A 25,503-nucleotide genomic window follows, 5' to 3' on the forward strand; every position below is an offset into this window, starting at 1 on the left:
ATTGCTATAACCCAGTGTCTATGAATCATACACAGGTTTGAGGTCAAAGGTCATTAAGGAGTCACTTCCAAATACCTTTAAAACATTTTATAAGCTAAGAAAAACATAGGGAGTGACGGTATGTTCGCACATGAATTGTGTTTACCCAATATATATGTGATATTTTTTATTTGGGGTCAAAGGTCATTAAGGGGTCAATTCCGGTATAAAACGAAATACATTCATAATGCTATTTCTCGTGGAGTCAAAGGTCACGTAGGGGTCACGTGTGTCAAAAACGTGATTTCAACTCAGAATGCTACTTCTCCCACAAATTACGTAGGACAGTAACGTCACTTGCACACATTATTAGAGGTCAAAGGTCATTAAGGGGTCATTTCCGGTGTAAAACAGAATACCTTCAACATTAATTGTGATTAGCCAATGTATATGTGGGTTTTTTTAAGAGTGCACACCAGTAAATACAAGTCTCCAACACCCTGGGAGGAAAAAATCAGTGTTTCAAACGAGGAAACGTCCCAGCAAACACAAAAACGGTTTTAAAACGTTTTAAATAAGTTATATTTTGGGTTTTGGTTCAGGTAAAAACGTTTTAATAACATTAAAATGTCGGGTTATATAAAGGTCATGAAATCGTTTTAAAACATTTTGTATGAAAACACACTACAACAATATTTTAAAAATGTTTTCCAAATGTCATTGTAAACTATTTTTGCAAACATTTCTGGCCAAATATTTTGTCAACACTTAAACAACATTATGTTAAAATATTTGCACCCAGCAAACACAGAAATGTTCTTAAATTTTTTTACAAAACGTTTTAATAACATTTAAATGTCGGGTTATATAAAGGTCGTGAAAACATTTTAGAAGCGTTATTGTAAATATTTTGGGCAAACATTTTTTGCAAAATATTTGTTCAACCCCAAAATAACATTCTGTTTAGAATGATTTGTACCAAGTTTTCCAAAATGTTTTTGGAATGTTATTAAAACGTTTTTATACCCTTTATATAACCGGACATTTAAATGTTTTCTATAAAACATTTGTGTTTGCTGTGCAGTAAATTACCAACAAATGTTATTTAATGTTATGAAAACGTTTTATACCATTAATGCACCCTTTATATAACCCGACATTTAAACGTTTTCTGACAACCTTTTATAATCTTTTGCGAATGATGTCGAAAACGTCTTGTGTTTGCTGGGGTGCAACACGACTTATTTTTTTAATTAAGGCTTAAAACCCAAGTATTAGGCCCTCGTTCATATTTAATCCTCATTTAGGCCTGGGAAATAGATTGTCTGTGAAAAATGAGCAGGATCTGACTTTTTATGACAATTTGGCTAAACTTTCCAAATGTGTTACATTTCAGAAACATTCGTTAGGTGGTGTAAGCGGTGTGGACTATAGGGTGATCTAGTCAGCATTTTTCTGCGAAAAAATGCTGGACTCCGTATATAATTTCTACAATGGATGTCTTCATCTGACCTTCGACTTGCAGAAAGGGTAAGTTTTGAAGAACTGAGTCGCTCTGGAGTCAAGAAAATGACGTTTTCCCAGACCCTGTTTGTACACAAAGTCAATGGGGGCTAAGGGGTCACTTCCTGTATAAAACGAAATACCTTCAAAATGCTACTTCTCCCACAGATTATGTAGGACAGTGACCCAAATTTCACTCATGCATTGCTATAACCCAGTGTATTTGAATCATACACAGATTTGAGGTCAAATGTCATTAAGGGGTCACTTCCAGTATAAACCAAATACCTTCACACATGAATTGTGTTTACCCAATGTATATGTGATATTTTTTTATTTGGGATCAAAGATCATTAAGGGGTCACTTTCAGTATAAAATAAAATGCATTCAAAATGCTACTTCTCCCACAAATTACGTAGGACAGTGACGCAACTTGCATACATGCATTGCCATAACCCGGTTTCTATTAATCATACAGAGACTTGGGGTCAAATGTCATTATGTGACCACATCCGGTATAAAACGAAATACATTTAAATAGCATGGCAAAGTGATGCCAAGTGCACGCATGCATTGGCATTTGCCAATGTCTATTGGGTCAAAGGTCATTAAGGGGTCCCAACACGGCTGTGTTCGTGGTCTTAGACCACAGCTATGTCTAGTTATATTTGTACTTGTTCAAGTAGCATTTGATGCAAATGTTGTTACACAATTGTATGCGGCTCATTTTTATGAGCATTTAAGTGCCTAAAATGGTTAAAAATGCTCGTCTCTCTCTAAATTTTAGACAGAGATTTTATAGTAATGTGAAAAAGGTGAATCCGGCCCTGCATGTGGCACCCATAATATTTGACCTCTGGGGTCCATGTGCCTAATTAAAGATATAATGCTCAAGTGCTATCAGTGTACCAACACAGAGCCCTTAAGGTGCTTCATTTACTGAGAAAGGTGCAGCTATTTGCTTTATTGTTATGGGCTCTAGGCCCATATTATTTGACTAAATGGGCACATGTACATACGTTAAGGAATACTGATCAAGTGCGATGAGAAATGGCCGGATCTTCGGGTCTCATGGCCCCTACTTCTAAAAATGTGCGGCCAAAATGGCAAAGGGCACAGCTTCGGGCCCGGGCCCATATATATGAGCCATAGGCATGTCACTCTGGTTCCATATATATGAGCCATAGGCATGTCACTCTGGTTCCACTTATTTTGTATAACATACATGTAAATGACACATGGCCGATATGGGGCTCATGTATACTGCGCCAATAAAGTATCCTTACAGTTGGAAAAATAATCACAATTCCCAATCTGAACAATTTTGGGGTAAATTTGTTTTTTTAATAGATGCACTAGCTAATCCTGCACATTATGACACCACATTGAATCCAATGTGACTTCAAGAAGCAAAGTTACAAGCATTTGATTAGACGAAGGTCCAGTTTTGAAAGTGACAAACTGGCCTATTCAAAACTCCACAGACTAGACATGTGGTTTGAGAGTGGTGAATGGCTAATTCATGCGTTTGGCTTTAATTTAAAACAAAAGGAACACAAGAAACTGAAACAAAATAACATGAAAGTTATGAAAAGTACAGAGAAGTAAAAACTGAAATAAAAACTGCTTTAAATAACGCTTCATTGAAGAAACTGTGTTGTCTCTTTGTTTTGCTTGTTGGAATCTTTTTGCGCCTTGTATAGGCCAGTTTGTCACTTTTAAAACTGGACCTTCGTCTATTCAATTGCTTGTAACTTTACTTCTTGAGGTCACATTGGATTCAATGTGGTGTCATAATGTGCAGGATTAGATAGTGCATCTATTAAAAAAACCAATTTAACCCAATATTGTCCAGTTTTGAAATTGTGATTATTTTTCAAACTGTAAGGATACTTTATTGGCGCAGTATATAATAGTTTTAAATGTAGTTTGTCCCTGAGGCTATCAGTGTACCAATTCAAGGCCGTGAGGCTGTTTTGTTTGATGAAAAACGGCATGTTTCGTAGTTTTACATTTGGACCCTTAGGGCCCGTAACCTTTAACCTCTGGGCACAAAAGGATAGCAATATACCATACATGCTCAGCAAAGAAGAACAATAAAAAGAATAACAAAATACCCTGCATTAAAAAGGATAACAATATATACTGCATGCTCTGCATTCGGGTATAATCATACTAATTGTACCTTCTATCTTATTTCAACAATCACCGTTATATATCAGTTCAGAATTTACTCTGCTCACCATAACTTACCGTAATGCCCCAATTCCCCCATCATCCAGTCCGTTGTCACTGCATAACTCGCCATAATTCTATAAATTACATAAAAGAGAGAAACAGAAAGAGAGACTCGCCATAATTCTATAAATTACATAAAAGAGCGAAACAGAAAGAGAGATATCATTGCAGCGATAATTTTAAAGGCCTTCTCGAAATGGCGTCTTGATGTCTCCAAGGTTTCCAAAATATAATTTATGACTTGGCTGAACTGTCATGTGCCCTGAGTAATTTAATTTGATTATTTATCTTTGTTTACAATTACAATCTATTTCATGAGACATTTTAGGATTCCCTCCCATGTATACATCAAGTTGGGCAACAACAAATTGAATCATTTCTACTTTTGGATAGCTGGGAATCCCCCTTTTCAGTGTGTTGCACAATTGGGAAAGTCCCTTAGATTGTGAAATGGATATGATGACATCATATAGGAATCCTCTCAGGAAGTGATGTAATGTGAAAGGTTAATGTTATAATTAGGGCTTGGGAATTTCCAAGATTGCATCATGTGTTGTAAAATAGCAATTGGCTATTAAAGTAATGGGATTTCCCAATGCTTGGTATATAGCAAAATGTAAACATAATTCTTCACAGTAGTCAATGTACTACTACCTGCCAGTAATGTCGGAGAAGATCTAGTTTACGTCAAAGTGCGTACCTCTTCGAAGAAAGGAAATTACATTCTTGTGTCGACTTGCTGAAGTCTGGTTTATGAAATAACACATCTGTCAATGTACGTGGAAACAAGGGGACTGTTTGCGACACAGGCCTGTTTCCTGAAGAAATTGTGTGAAAGGTGAAAGTAGCACCAGTTTGGAGATAGAGAATGGCGCAAAGAGTTAAGTGTTTGGAGAACTGCGCAAGGAGTTAAGAGTGGAGAAAGCAGCACCATTCCTGAGCGAGGATGTTATACGCAAAGGATTTATACATGGGATTATAACTGCAAGTGTACAGTGGACTTCGCTGAGCAGTGATTTTCGCAGGACACTGAATCGGGATTATATACATCAGCCTTCCAGAACATTGCAAGAACTCTATGATCACCTAAAAGAAAACTGCTGGTTAAGTACTAGTATACTGAGTAGTTAAAATTGTGATTGTGTGATTTTTTTGCATGTGTATTTTGTTGTTGTATACTGTACCAATCATATTTTACTTTCAATTAAAGACTTAGAAATTGTTAACTTAATTAATCAGTGTGTTTTGATGTGCATTCTGAAGTGAATTTGGGATAAAGGTGTTTTTGGCCTTGAGTCATTAAGCGACTCGTAACAAAGTAAAGACACAAAGTAAGATCACGAAGACACATCAAGTAATTCTCAATGAGACATATCTTGTAGCAAGTCATGTCATGACTAAGACACTGGTAATAATTAACATATCTTACAATTTAGACGCCTTGCATGCATGGTGACATTTCTTTATGTCTTAAATTTACATAACAGAGTGTTCCTGTAAGATTGGTACCAGAGCTGCAAGTGGTTCCTTTGCTAACTTGGGACTTACTGGCAGGATTGAAAAAAAAACGACGACGAGGAATCAAATCTAAAATGTACTAAGGTATGGTCGCAAATGTTTGTGACCTGAATGAATCTCTTTTTTGACCCATTTTAGCATTAAAATGCGATATTTCCTCGTGTCTCTGACGCATCTGAAGATAACTTCTATACAAAGTTGCAAAGGTGTATTGATACTCAGATACATCATCACTGTTTCGGAGAACAATCCTAGTTAATTTATATCTTTGTATATTTGGCATCATATTGACCTCGATCTTATAATGAGTAAGACATCGCTCATTTGGGAGATCAAATTAATGAAAGTTTTACCTGCTTTACGACATAAAAAAAAGTTGTTCCTTTTTTTCTGATTTGGCTGTGATCGGTGGGGGGGGGGGTCTGGTGCGATATTGCCATTTTTGACGTCACCATTGGATTAACACGTAACCACGAAATGATGTCAAACATTTTGTCCAACGTTGTGGAACTATACATCTCTACCAACTGATGGGAAAATTGTAACCAACAATGGGACAGTTTCATTATCCAACACATTGACATTATTTACCATATATTGGACATGTTTGTGAACCAACTGTTGGTCGATCTGTGGTCATTTACTCAGTTGTTGGGATACATTTATTCATTTGTTGGGGGTTGTCAGGGTCCTTTACTCAGTTGTTGGGATACATCTATTCATTTGTCGGGAGGTTGTCAGGGTCATTTACTCAGTTGTTGGGATACGTTTATTCATTTGTTGCTGGTTGTCAGGGTCATTTTAATACTCAGTTGTTGGGATACATTTATGCATTTGATGGGGGTTGTCAGGGTCATTTACTCAGTTGTTGGGATACGTTTATTCATTTGTTGGGCTGGGGCATGCCACCATATTTGATTGAATCGTTTGCTGGTATCAATCATTGTTATTCAAAATTACACCAGAGAGTATAGAATTCATGTAACACTATAAAATCTACAAGTGCATGTTTGTGTGCAAATGATTTCTTGCAGGTTCATTCGCTTGGTAAAAATACAAATACAAAATTACAATACGCGCATAACAGTGGCATATGGAGCAATGAAACAAACAATGAAAAGAGGATGTAAAAATCACGAAATACGACTTTAAGGGATGTGCCTATAGAGTACCGAAGTGTGACGTCATAAAATTTTCTTTTTTACATTTCAGCATTTTCATGACCATATTTTAGTAGAACATGATGAAAAACATACACAGTCCAAATTTGGTGGGAATCGGATCATGAGGGCCCGAGATATGGCCGCATGAATACCTAATTAGCCCCATTGAAATCAGTGTAAATTGGCCTGGTTCATAACTGTTTGGAACCAGGTCAATTTACACTGATTTCAATGGGGTTAATTAGGTATTCATGCGGCCATATCTCGGGCCCTCATGATCCGATTCCCACCAAATTTGGACTGTGGATGTTTTTCATCATGCTCCACCGCACAGTGTATTTTACCCATACGAAAAATCATTCCGTACGGACCGTACCGTGCATGCACAGATCACAGACAGTGACGCAATCAACCAATCAGCAGTTGGAAAATCGTTAACCCAATGACGACATCGCTGCATTTTCATTGATAAAAACACGAGTTTTTAATTGCAAATATTTAATTTTTGTAAGTATGAATGTCACTGTCTATCTCAAATTAACATTGTGTATTATCGTAGCGTTAAATGCGCTGAAGCTTGTGAGGCGGATCTGTTGCAAATTTGGCGGATCTTTTGTTTTTTGTGACATTAAAAATCCATCATTCGCATGGCCGCTGTGTGTGTGTGTGTGGGAACGGGGTTCAGCTATGCACGCGCTGCATGCATAAACACTAGTACTGCTGACTGCGTGTACCAACCATAGCAGGGTGTAAAATATACAACAAAGTCAATGTTTAATCTCAAATACGTTATTGGGTAAATATAAGCATTTGAAAAATTTAACAATAATTTGAATCTGAAAAATAAATGAACATGAAAGTTAATGAGTAATTTTACAACATATTTCACTGTTGGATAAATATGGGTGCTGCAGCTTTGGAGCTAAGGCAATATGGCGCATTACTTTGAAGTTGGTAATGGGTAAATTACACTGTGCACCGATACATGGTATTCAAAACGCTGAAATGCAAAAAAAGTTTTCTGTGACGTCATCACTTCGGTACTCTATAGGAATAAAGACCAAACAAACATATTCTTGTTTACGCCGTAATATTGTAGTATTTCAACCATTTCACAACTTCAGCCAAAAGTGGTTCTTTTAATTTTTAAAAATACATTAAAAATAGCATTGGACTTTTCGTACTGATCGTACTATAAATGACCACCAGCCTATAATGTTCTGATCACACTATAGACTGGGATTATATGTGACGTCATTGCCAGGCATTTGTCCCTATTGTTCCTTGTCTGGAAATATGCCCAACCATCATGATGTGTTCAGGGACCGTGCTTTTAAAAAAAACTCCAGATCACAATAAGGCCATTGAGCTGTGTAGTGGTCATACATGGTTCATTCATCCATAAAAGTATTCTAGTCCCTCAGCGACTCATTAATAATGCGTTGCATCAGGTCAGGGATTCTATTATAATAATTCTAATCCTTTCTTTTTGAGGTCAATAGATAAAAGAGAGGTCTTGAAAAACAGGTGTGAGGTTGTAGATAATATTTTATCATCAAAGTTGCTGGCATAGGAAATTTCGTGGAGGGGGTGCTTATTATTTCTTGTAAACACAATCTAATGTGGTACTCGCTACATGGAGTCTGTAGAAGGCCGGTCTGCAAATGTTCAGTGCATGAAGAATATAGTAGAGATATTATAGCTTCATGTCAGTGTAAATCAATTAAAATACTATATCTGGATATCAAAAAATCGTGATGCATTCCTTCTTGTTATGGACGACAAGTATTAATTTTGATATTTATGTGACAAAATCCATTCCCTTCGCAATTGATTGGGCTCCAGGATTAGGCTTTCTTTTCGAAAAATAAATCATAGGGCCTAGAGGCCATTAAATAGGCTAAACCCATATTCGGTATGCGGAACCCTTCACAGTCCCAGGCGGCGCTTGTACTCGCATTAAACAGGCAAAGTTCGCTAAACCGACGCCTGCTTCAATTGCCAACCTTTATCGGGGGACGAGTTTGAGTTTTCATAGTCATCTATTAATACTTATACCATTTTTCGCCCCGATGTGGCAGTGCGTCAACGCGTTGAAGCAGCTGTTTCGCTCGCGCATCTATGCGGCGCCTTTAAGCGCGTGCGTGTGTACACCAGCGCTTTGATCGAACGCTATAGCGAGTGTAATGAAATTCACACAGTACTGATGTCACTGCACTACGAACTTACACACTATACCGCTGTATCTAAATACTCGACATCTTTGTAAGGTCAAATTTTTCACTGTGAGGTTACCACGCTTGCGCGGAAGCTGTTTTGTGTGACCTTTATGCTAATTCAGTGACCCGTGTTCACTCACGCTGCCCTGCACTTCCCGCCGTGAATCAAATCATCCTCCAGACACGCTCCATAAGATATGCTAATGCATGGAGTACAAAGAATTACTATGATCAATACCAGTTAAACAGGTGATTGGTATTGTACTCCATGCATTTGCTTGTCTTCTGGAGCGTGTCTGGAGGATGATTTGGCCGAGTAAAAATAAAAACATGTTTCGCGTCCGGGATTAACAAAAGGAGCTTGAGGTCCTTTTTATTTTATTGTTCTGGTAGGTACGCCCCCGCTAGTGACCACAGAACCATCCAGAATTGTTTCTTGCATATTAGCAAGGCTATAGAAAACATCTCAACTTCCAAGACATCTTTGACTGAAGTTTTGACTGAATTAAAAAAAACTGAAAATAAATTTGAAGCGGCCTCAAAAAACGAAGCGGAAAGGGACGAGAAACATGTTTTATTTTATTCGGCCTTATAATCTTCCGTGCAGTAGAAACGGGAAAATCCGAAATATTACTCAAATTTGGTCCAACTTTGGCGTAAATGTAACACAAAACTCGAAAATGTAACACGTTAAAACTTGCACAGTGTTATACTGTGTAGTTTTCCGATGATGAAAAAAATCAAAGTATTCATCGGAAAAATCCAAGAAATTGTTAATCTTGCGATGAAATTTATACCTCAAAATGTTCCAGAAGTGTCAACTTGCCTAAAAATTCCGATGATCAAAAACATGTGCGCTGAAAAATGTCATTATCTTCCTTATCTCTTCACCGATTTTCAAGGTTTAAAAAACTTCGTGTAGATTGCCATTTTATCTAAATGTGAGTTGAAAGTTGTCAGATTCAAAACATCATTCACCCCTCAAAAACCTTTCTAAAATCCCCGTGCCGAACACACGAAAATTAAAAGTTCGGCTGGCCATTCGGCAAACATCGGCAGGATCTCGCTGAGTCGATTGTGATTGGTCCAGCGGCTGGAGCATGCGCGAGTAATTTAACAAGCATTTGGATACAGTAATATTTGTAGTGCACTGCCACATCAGGGTGAAAATGGTATATTCGCAAACCAGCCAAATTTGTCATATGTTTGAATAGCTAGTAGAAAACCCGTGAATATAGTGTCAGAAACTCTCACACATCTCAGGATAACCTTGTCAATAATGTGATACTGAAATCAGCGCCATTTTGGGAATATATTTGAACATTTCGTGGGAAAACATTGCGGTAAAAAGTAAGTTAATAATGAAAGTCGTTTAATTTTCATAATACCAACCAGTAACGGACATTGAGCCAAGACTATGTGAGAAGTTTGGGGTATGTAAAGCATTTTCTTGTTATAAAAAACAAGGAAAAAGCAGTCCAAAATTAAACTTTTTATCACAACGCGATATTTAAAAAAAAGTACATTTTGGTTCTTTTAATTCTACTTTAAAATCTGTTCATCACCTGCAGTCCGATTTGGTATCTGTGGTTTAATCCAAGTATTGGGATCTAATGTGGATGGTATTTTGGTTTTAAAAAAACGATACTGTTAAAAATATCGGTATTTATGCCAGCGACATTTCTAGTGTGTAAAATGCATTGAAAATTGTCGGCTAAAAAGTGCATAAATTAAAATCGCGAACAGTAATAGCAACAATAACTATCTACATTCCATGCGGAAACGCTTTTCAAAAACACACCAACTTTTTTGGGCAATCGCTGAAACCGAAATATGAAATTCCAGGCCATCTGTAAAAAAGTGCTTGAACAAATATGACCATGAACTTGGGTCACCGAAACCAATGTTTATATTGGTGTCAGGTCATTCGTAGTGATACAACAATTAGCCCCCAATAATGGCTTTCATTTGAACCGTTATTTGTTAAACTGCGATTTTTACTTTTTGAGAAATTAATGAACGTATCAAAAAACTTTTCGCAAAGCGATTTAAAATTGCCCAACCCGTTAACTAGAACAATTTAAAGAAAATCCTCCCACGCAGCAAAAAGATACGAACAGCAAATAACTAGCTTCGGCTGTCAATCCTCACGTAATGGGCGTGAGTCTCACGCATTCGGTCACTTTCTCACGGTCTCAAACCAAGGTAGTATAATCTCACGTTTAGGTAATAAATCTCACGAAAAGAGCTGTCAAATTAGTAAAATCTCACGCATTATAAAAAATAATTTGGTGTCTCTACCCCCTACCCCACACTTTTTACATTCTCGAGCGCGGTGGCTCAAATAATCATGTGATGGTTAATAATGAACATTGAAGTCGGCCAAAAAAATGAAATGATTCCGCCCCGATACGCCTCGTTTGACCATCGACCATGAAGCTAGTAGCGACAGTGTCTCACAGGCGCGAATTAAGGGGCGCCCTCCTCCTCAAAAAGTAGGAAAGGAGAGAAGGGAAGAGAAAGAGTGGAAAAAGGAGAAAAAAAAAAGAAAAAAGGAGAAGAGAAAAAGTTAAATTGCACGTAATTGAGTAGGTCCATGCCTAAAAAAAGCACAGCCGGGTCGATCGGAATTTAAAGGCCCTATAATATAGACATCGAGATAAAAAAAAATAGATGTTATTCGATGAAATAGGACTGTGACTTTAGGCATTGCTTGAAGGCGGGTCCTCGGCCCAAAAGCATGTGACAATTATTAATGCGGGCCCGCCGATATACAGGGCCCGTCACATGTTGTTACCAAAGTCAGTATTAAGACGGACTTCAACATCGATCCATGAATGCTTTAGTAATTGCGAGTCTCAAGTCTTGTAAAGGTTTCAGTTGACCAGTTTGTAGGTCCTGTGATTCTTGAGTTATGTTGTAATAAAGAGGGCTGAAACAAAAACACTTTTGAAAAACGTGCATGACTCATTAACAATGTAGAATGAACTTTTGCAAAACATCAAAGTGTTATTTTTCAATAATATATTGATTTAGACAATGAAAATCGATTTTTTGGTTCCTTCGACCAACAAAAGATCGCGTCGCATTAAGCACGATTCACTCAAATTTGGTACCCGCGAAATCCCCCACCCTATATTTTACCAGGGAGGATGTCCATTCAATCATTCCCCCAATGTTGGCGCCTGCATGTGGGTTCTGACCTAGACTTCTCCGTAGTCCACTTGCCCATTTTGCATACTCTGGCTATTACATTTAAGCATAACACTATGATTTATATTGATTTGTCATTTGTGTGCAACTGATAGATTTTCACATCTGTATCTGATCTTTTCAGTCACCGCACTCCCTCTGTTTGTTAGCTTCCCAAGTGGACTACTGACTTTGCCTTGCGGTTAAGATTTTTTAACACGGGACTCTATGGAGAGTTAGGCCAATTTCTGGCCTAACTAAAATTGGCTATGATGTAATGCATCTTTATGGATCTGCCTTGTGATATCTCGCTATGGTTTAAATCTGCCGGGCCCGCGTCATTACAATTAACTACACCGTACACATAGTATCTGTGGTATTTGCGGCGCTTTTGTGTTGACGCGAAAGATAATCTCTCATCAACATGATCAAACATCAAGCGCGTCTTGTACTATAGCATGCAGCTGCATGCTTAGTATATACTTGTGGTTAATGGACTGATAAACAAGTATGCTTGACAGTGTGTTTTTAGAGAGCAAAGTCCAGGGGGTAGAGTTCTGCTTAAAATTCAGAGTCCATAGACGGATTTTCGGGGTTCGCTATCAATAAACTGGTAGATTCCAAAATCAGAATTGTTCAGTATTAAAGTGAGCCATTATAATTATGCAAGATAATGTTGCATTCAATTACTTTTATTGTCACTAATCATCTGATATTTTTAACTCTTTATAACCATTTTACTATTGAATACTTTAATTTTAATAAACATCAGTATAATTTTGAGTTCAACGAAATGGGTTCATACATATTTTTAATAAAATTCGGCTATGGCATAGTCTAATTCTGACCAAATTAACCTCATATTTGGCCATTTTAGCCAGGGTCCCAATTTTTCATGCTTCGTGCGAATTTATTCCACTATGGCACCATATTTCAACATTTTAGCTTCAATATGGCAAAAATTTGTTTGTACCATAAATTTATTTTGTCGCTGGATTTCCCATACCCCCCCCCCTCCATGTCAAAAAGAAATCTATGCCATGGGATTTAGTGTTGTGCCGTGTCCCTTAAAACAAGAACTGTCTTTAAAAAAGTATTAGTGCTGTGGGATATCTAGAGCAAATATTGATATACAAAAATAATTTAAAAAACTTTGTTGGTACAATTTTTTCAATCGACATCTTTGAGATGTTTAATATATATATATATATGTACTTCATAAATTAAAAGTGAAAAACAAAATAAAAAGTTAAGTGGAATTTTCACCCTTCGTAATCTTAAACTTCATTTTCCTTGCTGTTTCTAAATATTCATATCGTTTTCAGTATAATTGATTAAATAAAAAGTTACTAAATAACACGTTCAGATTCGTTCCGATTCTTCATTCTTGTCTTCTTTACCAATGCAGTCACTCGTAAGAAATAAATACTCCTAAAACAATTCTTAAGAATTAAATATGCAAAGCTATATTCTGAATAGAAAATCACCCCCCCCAAAAAAAAAAAGAAACCATGATATACCTTGATTGCCTAACAAGAATAACCAAAATGGTAACCTGAGCTTTATAGCTCTTTATTCTTTTTCCGATCCTTTTGCATCCCATGCAGTACCATTTTACACCTCTCCCACTGCAATATATATTCCTTACATTTCATAATCTTTCTTTGTTTACTATGCTAATGTTACAATTGTTTTAAAGAAGTAAATGTTATCCAAACGGTTATATTTCAAGCTATTTAAGAAAATAATATCAAAGCTTCCATTAGGCCCCGCATTCCTTTTTAAAAATTAGATTGTAGGGTGGAGAGACTTAAATTGTACTTACTGCTGTATTATTTAGGTGTTGAATGCAGATGTTCGGATGCAAAAACCGCCCGAAGAGTATAATATACAACTTCTACTAATGACGCCTGAACCAAATTTGAAACCAGTTTAGTGCAAAGCCTCGTTACAAGTTTAATGTATGTAACGGGGGACACACACTATTCGAAGAACTGATACCGTAAAGGCTTAGGTGGATATGACACCAGTTTCCATCAGGAATTGCAGTCGACGTGTATTACTTTGGAAAATGTCCACAAAAAAAATGACAAAAATTGATAAAATGTAATAATGATGCGGAAAGTTACCTCAAGTTGACATGACAAATGCCCGGGGGCAAATGTATGCAATTTTAGGCAAGTTTGTGATCAGTACTAGTGTTATTATGTGAGTCCTTCCCCTCCATGTTTGCAAATTTCGAATAATCTTGGTCTTGTTCAAATAATAATATCATAGGAGTGGTTTCCGGAGATGTTATTTTTTATGTATTAATCTATGTAGAAAAAATATCAAATGTTTACTGAATTTGCCGGCCACGCCAGGATTCCAAAGTCCGTACAAACATCAATACATTAATATAGGATATTAACATTTTATCAGTACCACAAAAAAGTAGAATATTTGTTCAATTTATTTATTCAAATAAACGTATAATAAAACTGATACTATGATAAAACTAGAGCGATTATCGTGCTATAGCTGCACTATGGCTATTGCGCAATATAGCAAAAACCCACCAAAATGTTGAATACGACAGGGTAAATTAGCAAACAAATAGCTGCCCCATATAACCCACTACAAATTTCTATGGTAGACTTGTTGTAAGCTATTGCACTAGAAAGCAAACTATTGCAAAAGGTGAGCCAAAATATGAAGATTGACGTGGATTTCGAGATATTTAACTTGCAAAAATATATCAAATATGAATATTGAGTTGACCTAGGTCTTGTGAGGAGTGTCACCCCCGGGTAGAGAAATATTTTTATTATATTTTTTCAATGTTTACTCCTCCATTTGACACCACTCGGGGAGTCATACCTTCGTGACATTTCAAGATATGTTCATTTAAGACCAAAAGCTAGTAAGTCTGTAAGTAAGCAAGTAAGTAAGTAAGATTCATTCCAATTGGCTGCACTCCATAGTGCAGCAAAAAGATAAGATGGTCAAAGGTAACAGACACGTGATACAGACAATGGTTTATGATTGCTGATTAAACATTATAACAATTATTCTTTTGAAAATAATGAAATTATTCATAACGAGATATTAACTCACATTTACACAGTAAACCTATAGTCAATAGATGGAAAATGTTGTTCTGCGTATTTCGATACCCCATTCGGCACGATGCGTCTTTACTTCCCCAACTTTTGCGCATTTTGAAATAAATAAATGAGTTTTGTCTATTTATACTGTACAATTGGGTAAAAAGCTATTTTTGATTGTTAATGATGTGAAATTTTGGGCGCTCCCATACAAAATCACCGAATGAGTCGCAATGACCCTCTTTTTTCTGAAAATTTCTACTCTGATATACCCCTAGTTTCGTGCACTGGTGGGCACAGGTACGTCACTTTCATATTCGAGTGACCCCCCCAGTACCCCCTGGGAGTGCCCCCCCCGAGAACAAGTCCATCTATTGATTACTTTGTATGGCATTTTCGGTTTAGTGTATTTAAGATGTTGTTTTTGTGCGCAGTATGCGAAAGAAAATTATGCCTCAACATAGATAATTAACCATGGGTTCCGAACCGAACACCCTCACCCCTCTAGAGATTTTTGGAGACCAAATCTGCAAATATTTTCGCGCTTTGACGGCATTTTAAAAAAATGTAAAATTGTAGGGCCAATTTTAGGTTAAAAATGGCAAATGTTACATATTTTCGCTCACAATGTTAGTTTTTACTGAGCGGTTCCACTCTAAATGGCCCACATTTTCTTGGAGCCCACACTGAATGACCCCCTTTTTTGGAAAAAAAATTACACCAATAGGCCCCTTAAAAGTCGTACTTCGGTAAGCACAGGTACTTCACTTTCATATTCGATGACCACCTACCCTTATGGCACAGACTTGAAATTCCCTGGGACACTGACAATTAAAACCTGTAGGACAACTAAATAAGAATGACCATAATTATATACAGAACTATTGCATTGTCGAGCATATTTTATTCCAGCATTAAGTTTATTTCACACTTTCCATGTTACTAATTTTCTACAATATGTGTTTACAAAAATAAAGATATCAACTGTTATGCATGTAATTTACATAATAACAAAATGCCAAAGATAGCCAAATATTATAGAGCAAATCAACAATAATGTTGATTCAGTATTGTCTTGCTAAACGCCTTAAATTACAATGCAGTGGGACCTTTTTAGTATTCTTGTCTCAGGTCGTGTTAGTGCAAAATTTTGATGAATTTGAAAATATTGGATAAGGCACAGGTGAGCCCAAAGTGACGTTTTTTCCGAGAGTGCATGTTTTACTACATTATATTCATTACATTACATTGAATTACATTACACTACATTACATTACATTACATTACATTACATTACATTACATTACATTACATTACCCATTACATTACATTACATTACATTATATTATATTACATTGTATTTGTATTACATTACATTACATTACATTACATTACATTACATTACATTACATTACATTACATTACTTTGCATTAGATTATATTACAACAATTCTTATCATTTGATTGGTCAATTACTATCGATTATTTTTGACATTTTTTGAAAAAGACTATTGCACTCCGCGCCCGTGCAATAGTCCAATTTTCCATTGCACTCACGCGAGGCTATCATAACAACACTTACACTTACATTATGGTGTTTCAAGAGGACCAAGTAATGCCTTTGGAAGAAGTATGCCTTTCAATAACCATCAAAACTTTTTTGGTACCACTCAATTTGCTACAGCCCGTACTGCTATCCCAATACCTGAAATAGTTTGCTATGCATATTGTTTCATATGAGTATCGTCATCGTGTTGTTTCTTTGTTTCTACTGCCTGTGATTGGTCATCTTTCTTTGATTCTCGCTTCTTTTCTGCATACCATCGCCAAAGAGCACCGCACTTCTGTACCGCGTAAGCTAATACTTCTGAAACTGTTATAACGCTGCCTCCTAAAAATAACCCAAGATTTCCTCCAATATCACCTGTACAATATTATTGGGAAAAATATTACAAAATCAGGATTAGAAACACGGGCAAATATAGGTCTAAATTGTTAATGACATGCGCGTTTTCATTGTTCTAGGAATATCATAATAAAATACCACTACTGTTTAACATAACTTTATTTCATGCGAATTATTAATGTAAATTATATTATGTCTTCAGTTCAGTTTCAGGAAGAACAATTTTAAGCCGATAACAAGGTAAAGTGACCCACTGGCTATTTTGGCCATTTAACTTGCTTAACGTAGAATTCTATGGGGCTTTATTGAACTGACCAACACAACGAATGTGATTGATTCCATTTAGGTGTAAGTTGGGACATGTGTAAACATTACAAATATACCAGCAAATTCGGTTTGAAAAACATTAGCCAATGTTATATTTATATTATAAGATTCGTTTTAAAAACAAATAGTATTTGAAATATGAATATTTGATAGAAATTAATTAATCTGCAATAATGCATACTTATCAAGCCTGCAACAGTCACTGCTTTGTTCTCTGTATAGGACTCGAAATTCATCTCTTTATAGTAAATGTCTACTATAACGTTGTTCATTCTGAAAGAGAAGAAAATGAGACGACAGTTTTAACTTTTTATTACATAAGACTAGGTCTGCACTATTCACCGTAGAAGGAGTACCGTAGCAGGATTGATTAACATAGCAATTGGTTTCCACTATTTTGAATGTATTGCCCTGCACTAGACGTTACACTGTTCCTCTGCATTGCTCATAAATCATCAAAAACCTGGAATGTAATTCTATAGAATGTTTTCACATCATGCTGATCACTCGCACCTGCACACATACACACGTGAAGAGTGCGTCCCGCTTATAGTGCAGGGCAATATATTTAAAAAATAGTGTAAACCCATTGCTATGGCCATTAGACTTAGAGGCCAGAAGAATTCAGCCTAACAAGGCAACGTGAAGGAATGTGGGTAAAAAAGGCGCCGCCATTAGAGGCCAGAAGGATTCAGGCTAACAACCCAGCAAACACAAAAACGTTTTAAATAAGTTATATTTTGGCTTTTGGTTTAGGTAAAAACGTTTTAATAACATTAAAATGTCGGGTTATATAAAGGTCATGAAAACGTTTTAATACGTTTTGTATGAAAACACACTATGTACAACAATATTTTTTAAATGTTTTCAAAATGTTATTGTAAACTATTTTTGCAAACATTTTTGCCAAATATTTTGTCAACACTTAAATAACATCATGTTAAAATATTTCCACCCAGCAAACACAGAAATGTTCTTAAAATGTTTTTTTTTTCCAAAACGTTTTAATAACATTAAAATGTCGGGTTATATAAAGGTCATGAAAACGTTTTAAAACGTTTTGTGTGAAAACACACTGGAACAATATTGTTTAAATGTGTTCAAAATGTTATTGTAAACAACTTTTGCAAACATTTATTGCCAACTATTTTGTCAACACTTAAATTACATTATGTAAAAATATTTGCACCCAGCAAACACAGAAATGTTCTTAAAATATTTTTTTACAAAACGTTTTAATAACGTTTAAATGTCGGGTTATATAAAGGTCATGAAAACGTTTTTAAAACGTTATTGCAAATATTTTGGGCAAACATATTTTTTCAACCCCCAAAATAACATTCTGTATAGAATGTTTTGTATCGAGTTTTCAAAAATGTTTTTGTAATGTTATTAAAACGTTTTTATACCCTTTATATAACCCGACATTTAAGCGGTTTCTGTCAAACATTTTGTGTGTGTTGCGCAGTAGATTATCAGAAAATGTTTTTAATGTTATGAAAACGTTTTATACCCTTTATATAACCCGACATTTAAACGTTTTCTGACAACCTTTTATAACCTTTTGCGAATGATGTCGAAAACGTTTTGTGTTTGCTGGGAAGGCAACGTGAAGGATTGTGGGTAAAAAAGGCGCCGCCATTAGAGGCCAGAAGGATTCAGGCTACCTTTATGCTGCAAACTTACCGAGTGTATTCCGCACTTCGATTGAACCAATCTGTCTCTTTTACAACGCTTAGATTAGGCACAGCTCCATAGGATATCCAGGTCGAATACTCGGTGTAATTGCATGAAACTGGACACGAGCACGTCCCCAAAGAACCGGCTTTGAACTTATCTATAAATGATAATAACCATCATCATTAATTGGTTGTGGCAAAGAAGTCACTCAAAATGGAAATTAAAATGCGTAAGGAAAGTGAAGGACTATGCGTATAAACTATATCGTTCTTTTTTAAATGATACTATAGTCTACAACATGCAATTTCTATTGTCAATGATTTTGTTCCTTTTGTTAAAACGCCATTTCTTGTATTTAGATTAGCGAACCTCAAAACTTCTTTATTCATATTTGTTATGTAACATCCTTTAATTATTGATATTCATAATGCTTTTCACAAGATATTACCCGCTTGAGGATCTCCCGCCTCAGAAGGGGTGCCGGCCGCGTAATTTTTTTCTGCAACCATAATGGGACGCAAAATTCTATTAAATCCTTACCCTAATCCTAACCCTAACACTAACCCTAACACTTACTCTAACCCTAACACTTACCCTAACCCTAACTCTAACCCTCACCCTCACCCTAACCCTCACCATCACCCTAGCCCTAACCCTTTCCTATGTGTTCCTATGGGTTATACAATTTTTGCGTCCCGTTATGGTTGCCGGGTCACCAGGAAACCCCAGTTACGCACCTGATCTTTTTCTCTAGCGACAAGGAACTCCGTCCAGCAGGAAAGTCGAATTCGTAAACCTTGCTATATACGCCAGAGGGCGCGCGCTAATATTGACTAATGGACAACGAAATGAGTATAAAGTCACAAGTTGGCAGTGTCGAGACATCCTGGCTGCTGAGTTGATGTACTTTGTTTGCCGGGCATCTATACAAGCCAGTAGTATATCCTTCGCGGATAGCCCATTCTGCCCCCATTCACAAAGGATACACAGACATACTTTTGAAATTACCAACTTGCGACTATACGCTCATTTCGTGGTAACAGGTTATATGAGCTTACTGATCAATTCATGGAGCAACAAAATCTGAATGTGGCTTTAAGGACACTTACCAATTACACCCTTTACACAGTCTGTCATTTCCAATGGGGTACAAACTTCTGCATTACCTGGATAGCTGTTATAATAAAGTTCGTGTAAATGATATAAATAGTATGGATAATACTAGCAGCTTCATGATATTCATTTCAACATGTTCAAACAAAAGTGAGGACTTTCTTTTTGCGTTGTGTTCAGTATACTACGCTGAATTATGTATGGAAACTGCCGAAAAATACACACAGGGGTCACTAAAAGAGTAAGTTGAACAGAGAGAGAATAAATAGATTTATTTGTGGAGTAGGGTTTTGAATAAATACTAAAACATAGCTTAAAGCCATATTATAACATTTGCTGAGGAGGACGCCCTCAAAAAATTTTAAATTCAGGTTTTTACACGATTGTAATGTACTTTAGTAAACAAAGATTCTCTGCAAAAATCAATACTTTAGGTGCTGTAGTTTTGTCTAAATCCGAGATTTTGAATAAACCGCCGGAACAGGCGTTTTATTATTACGATGGAAATATTAGTCGAATGCGTATTCGATGTCAACACACCCCTACGTACACGGCGTGCGGAACACACACACACACACACACACCCACGCCAGAGGATCGTACCATATTACAACCGCCGGAGTAACATGCATTGGCGCTAGTAGTAAATTCCAACTTTCTTTACTTTACCTCACTTGTTCGGCTCAAAATTAAAAGGTGACATCTGACAGTAAATGCTAACATTTTATTGAAAATGAATACTATTATCTATTTTTAAAGAAATCATGGCTTTAAGTAATCATGATTAAATTAATCTTACACCAAAACGGTCGGTAAGATAAATCCACGTACCTATAAGGTCTACAGTGACATTCGTTGAGTATATGGGTCAGCCTGCACTCAGTAAAGCATCCGCTTATTGTGTACTTATTGTAGTATTGTAGTTTTTTACTTCGGTCACATTTGCCCCATGGAGGCTCCAAGTTAAGGAACTAAATTATAAACACATTATATATAATTGAAGACTGTAGTTTGTTTGTTTGAACGATCGCTCCGCGTGTGGAAGAAGGACAAAATACAAAAAAAACACCCGAGTTTTGAGAAAACTGGACTGAACGTTTTGAAATTTATCTGTAGCTCACTAAGTTTACTAGTTTAGACTAAAACTTGCAGAAATGATGTGTTAGCATGCAATATTCTTCTTTTTACCATGTTTACAGCTATAAATTAATAACACTTATATGTGACACCAGTATACTTCCAACAAGCTCTTATTTTCAACTGTAAGTATTTTACAGTTACTCTTCGAATGCGAAAATTTTTAAAATGTCAGAATTATATATTTTAACCCAAATTTGGAATCAGCATGAAAAATACATAAATATGAGTACAACCCTAGCATTGGTTCACCAGTTCTTTAGATAACTCTAGATATTTTGAGAAAATATCTCAAAACTTGAACTTAAAATCCTATGGCTAGCACTCATAGCATTATTAAAGGTGTGTCTTCTATACATGTACATACCTCTTCTTTCCTTATCGCCATGAATGCATAATATCCCGGCGGCACAGCTGACCCTAGTGAATCCATAAGGGGTGGATCTGCCTGATCATGGACAAGAATCTTGAGACCTGCCTGCATGTGACCACTCATTGACATTTTCTCCGTATATTCTTCCTGCAAAGATGAAAACCGGTTCAGTTATAGGAACTCAAACATGCTCATTTTTCTAGACACAGTTCTTTAACCCCAATATACCTGTACAGTCATAGAATGACCTTTAGATGTGATGGGTACTAAAACTCGTACTTTATCAGTTAAGGTCATATTGGCAGCTCTCAGTGTTGAATGGGGTGAATGAACTGTGCCATCTACAACGAGACCATATAAAGATGCTCATCAGTGTACACTACAAGATTCACATTTGTGTCACCTGCCTAGATACACCATCGCCAATGTACCTGACTTGTACATAAGATGATAAGAGTACCTACACAGTATCACTGCTGCTACTGAACAGGACCCACCAGCAGTGGTGTACTGCATTGGTACTACACCGGTATTACACTGGTACTCCCCTAGTACTACACAGTACCAGCCAATTACCTTGGTGACGCGACGGTATATATGTGCAAGCGGTTAGCGGTACGAAATTGTACGAAATTTGACGACGATTTTTGTCATTAGTTCGCCTTAAAGGTAACACAATACTGAAAAACATTTTGTGATAGAAAAAAAAATAGAAATCTTTAAGGTTGAGCGTTGCTGTAAATAAAAAAAAATACGTTACTCTTAACATGTATTGCGTTACAATAAAAGCACCTTCATAAAGTAATATGTATCTTTAATAAGTCCAGCATTATCTGTAACCACTCACCCGACATTGCCCTTATGAACTCTCACCCTCCTGGGCGAATTAACAAATAATTATATGTGACCTGCTACCACGAAATGAGCGTTAAGTCGCAAGTTGGTAGTTTCGAAACGCCCTGGCTACTACGTTGGTGTTCTTTGTTTCACACGCACCTGTTCAAGCCAGTAGTAAGCCTGTATGTCCGTTGTGAATGGAGCACAATGGGCCTTTCACGAAGGACATACTATAAGCTTGTACAGGTGCGCGGCAAACAAAGAGCATCAGTTCAGTCAACCAAGGTGTCTAGACACTACCAACTTGCAACTTTATACTCATTTCGTTGTAGTAGGTCACATATGATAAACCATTCCTACCTGTTGGATGTCTATAACCAATTTCAAGCCATTTTCAGAGCCAGGATGATCGTTTGTTAAGATGGGCAATTCGTTGCCACGGTTGTCTTTTCCACTATTGAACGTCCAACAGTTCCCATAAGACGTAAATATATGGGTGAAATTCTGCCATGAAGGGAAATGTAAATTAAGTATCTTAATTAGAATATGTTATAAACAATGTCTTTATTAGTTCAATAATCGTATTAAAGCCACAATGTACGATCTTTTTTAACAAATCTGCCATAACCGGCCACATCCCAATAGAAAATCATGTCATTAAAGGCCCATATAAAAATAACAGATGTGGAAATAGGAGTATAAACTGACCAGTAGATACCAGTTGTAGTCCACCTAATTCATGGCATATTAGACGGCCTAGGGGAAAGTTAGCCCATATTTGCAAGACTATCATTGCCTTCAAGGTGAAACAAATCTACTCATGTTACCCTCTGGCCATGGGCTGGCCTGGTGTCATATCTTACCCAGGGAAAGATGACATTCCAATATTGGCCTGAACTGGGAGGAGCCTAAGCTACTTGTAAAAGATGGAAACCAGCAAACAAGATCCATTAGGGAAGCAATTTGAATTAGAAGGTGAGGTGACAAAATAGTCAATCTGGAAATCGTTAGCTACTCTGTTGATCATGTATACGAGTAGTTGTGTCCAATTCCGCAGGAAAAGTGGACCCCAATGGTCATTCTAAAGAAGCCATCAGCCAAGATGCAAAAGTCTAAAGGGAGTCTAAAACAGTGAGTAATTTTGGGAATGGAAAATAACAAAGCAAGCCACATCCACGTATGCAACATAGACAAGGCTATACAAAATAATAGAGTACTGAAGTGTGACGTCATCAAATTTTGTTTTTGCATTTCAGCATTTTCATGACCATATTTCAGAAAAACATGATGAAAAACATCCACAGTCCAAATTTGGGGGGAATCGGATCATGAGGGCCCAAGATATGGCCGCATGAATACCTAATTAGCCCAATTGAAATCAGTGTAAATTGGCCTAGCACACATGAAGCTATGACAAATAATCACAAAGGGTACATGAGGTATGTAAGCGCACCCCAGTAAAAAGTCTGGTTTTCACTCTTTTTCGCAAACGGCTACGATATTTGTACCAATTTTTACCCTCATGTGGCATTGTCGTCAACGCGTTAGAGTAGATGTTTCAGCGCGTGCATGTGTACGCCAGCGCATTGAGTGAACTCTGGCGATTTGAGGCTGCCAATGAAATGTGCACTGACGTCACTGCCACATCATGGTGAAAAATGGTATATATGATATGAACTTAAAATTTCAAGGACGTGCAAGATAGTGTTATGAACATTTTTTATCCTTTCATCCGGGAATCGTGGGTTCGAATCCTGGAGAAAACTGTCAACGTCTTACCTCCTTATCACAGTCTCTGCCACGCCATTTACACTCAAGTAGCGTCTTGTCATCCAAGACAAAGCCAGTGCGTTTCACAAACTCCGGGTAATTGAATGTATGGTTAGGAGAGGACATGTAGTCTTGGTAGTCAAATGTTTCATCATCAAACATGGGGAACATGGCGCTATCCATGGTATTGTGATTGTACATGTAGTATTCCGCAAAGGTTGCATAGCGAACCATTGGCATATCTTTATCTTGCAACTGTGATGCTCGATACCTGGGAAAATATAGTTGAAACTTGATGACTTTAGTTCATATTGAGTGTACTTGTATAAAATGCAATAATACTGATTTTAACATCTGATCAATGACCGTACTCCCTCTATTTGCTAGTTCCCGATATTTAATTTAAATTTTCAGAATTCTCCGGGTCAAAATCTTCTCAAATTATTTATCTTGAAACGAAGTATCAAAAAGTATAGTTTGACTTATTAACAAAGTGGTATTAAAGGTCAAAGGTCAACCACTATAATGATTCTATGTAACCTTGACACTATGTACCAGGTGCAGCAATACTCAATTTTGAGGGATGCACTGTATCGAATGAAGATGAAGATGAAGAAATTTGCTTTTAACAAACATTCTGCGCGGATTTTGTTTTATTGACGTCGTACCACCCTACACTAGTACAAGTTATTACCTTTGCCAGACAGATTTCAACGATTTGCATATTTGCGGGTGGCATAGTCCATAAAAACTTCGAAATATATTATGTAAGTAGACAAACGTAATGCTACATGCATTTGGGAAGACCTGTTTTTAATGAATTGCATTAAATTGTTAAAATAATTACCTGTTAAAATTACATATAGTAACTGCCGGAAAATCGAGCTCACTTTTGTACACACGAGAAACTATTGTGTTGATATCGTATAATTCCGTGCACCGTTCGTGGATTTGCCAAAAACATAAACCTGTGCAAGTAACAAAGGCAAAAAACCAAACAGTACGGAGCCATGTTGACAGCTTTCGGTCTCCGATGTGTCCGATAGCGTGCCAACTTGTTGATTCGGCAAATTGTAGCTCTAAAGTGTCATTTGCATCATCGCCCATGATTAGATGCAATCACTTCAAACCATTTAAGATGAATTTTTATTCCGGAGCAACCCTTTCCCGTCCTGAACAGGTGGTAGGCCCTACCTGAATAGTGACTGGGTTCACTAGAGTCCAGAACCAGAGTTGAGTTCCTCTCAACTACATGTATACAATTTTTGGCCGAAAATAAGATGGACACCGCCTACGACTAGAATTGGTTTTGAGCTGAAGTCTTGTTTTAATTTTATGTGCTTAGAAAATCTCTGGTACAACTCACAAGTTTACAAATGTCAGACGCCACCAACGTCCAGAATTGGTTTGGTGATAAAACCTCTTTTTAAACTTTATTCCCATAGACTATAGGTCCGTTCA

The 25,503-nt window shown here is 36.8% G+C and overlaps 1 protein-coding gene across 1 annotated transcript; it reads right to left on the minus strand.

The window, feature by feature from the left end:
* Window positions 1–16,617: 16,617 nt before the first annotated feature.
* Window positions 16,618–21,564, minus strand: LOC140139224 (acid-sensing ion channel 1A-like). Its single transcript, XM_072161004.1, has 6 exons — window positions 21,430–21,564; window positions 20,757–20,896; window positions 19,922–19,986; window positions 18,819–18,969; window positions 17,314–17,405; window positions 16,618–16,823 (listed from the first exon to the last, which is right to left on the minus strand). Exons 1-6 carry the CDS (start codon window positions 21,562–21,564, stop codon window positions 16,618–16,620), a joined length of 789 nt encoding a protein of 262 aa, XP_072017105.1.
* Window positions 21,565–25,503: the final 3,939 nt, after the last annotated feature.

This window comes from Amphiura filiformis, chromosome 18 (genome assembly GCF_039555335.1).
Source record: "Amphiura filiformis chromosome 18, Afil_fr2py, whole genome shotgun sequence".
Classification (NCBI taxonomy): Eukaryota; Metazoa; Echinodermata; class Ophiuroidea; order Amphilepidida; family Amphiuridae; genus Amphiura; species Amphiura filiformis.

Coding starts and splice junctions, on each gene's coding strand:
- LOC140139224 (XM_072161004.1), bottom strand. CDS start 21,564: ATGTCAATGAGTGGTCACATGCAGGCAGGTCTCAAGATTCTTGTCCAT. Junction 18,970..19,921: donor CTGTGTAAAGGGTGTAATTG/GTAAGTGTCCTT, acceptor TATCATTTATAG/ATAAGTTCAAAGCCGGTTCT. Junction 16,824..17,313: donor GACTGTTGCAGGCTTGATAA/GTATGCATTATT, acceptor AATATTGTACAG/GTGATATTGGAGGAAATCTT.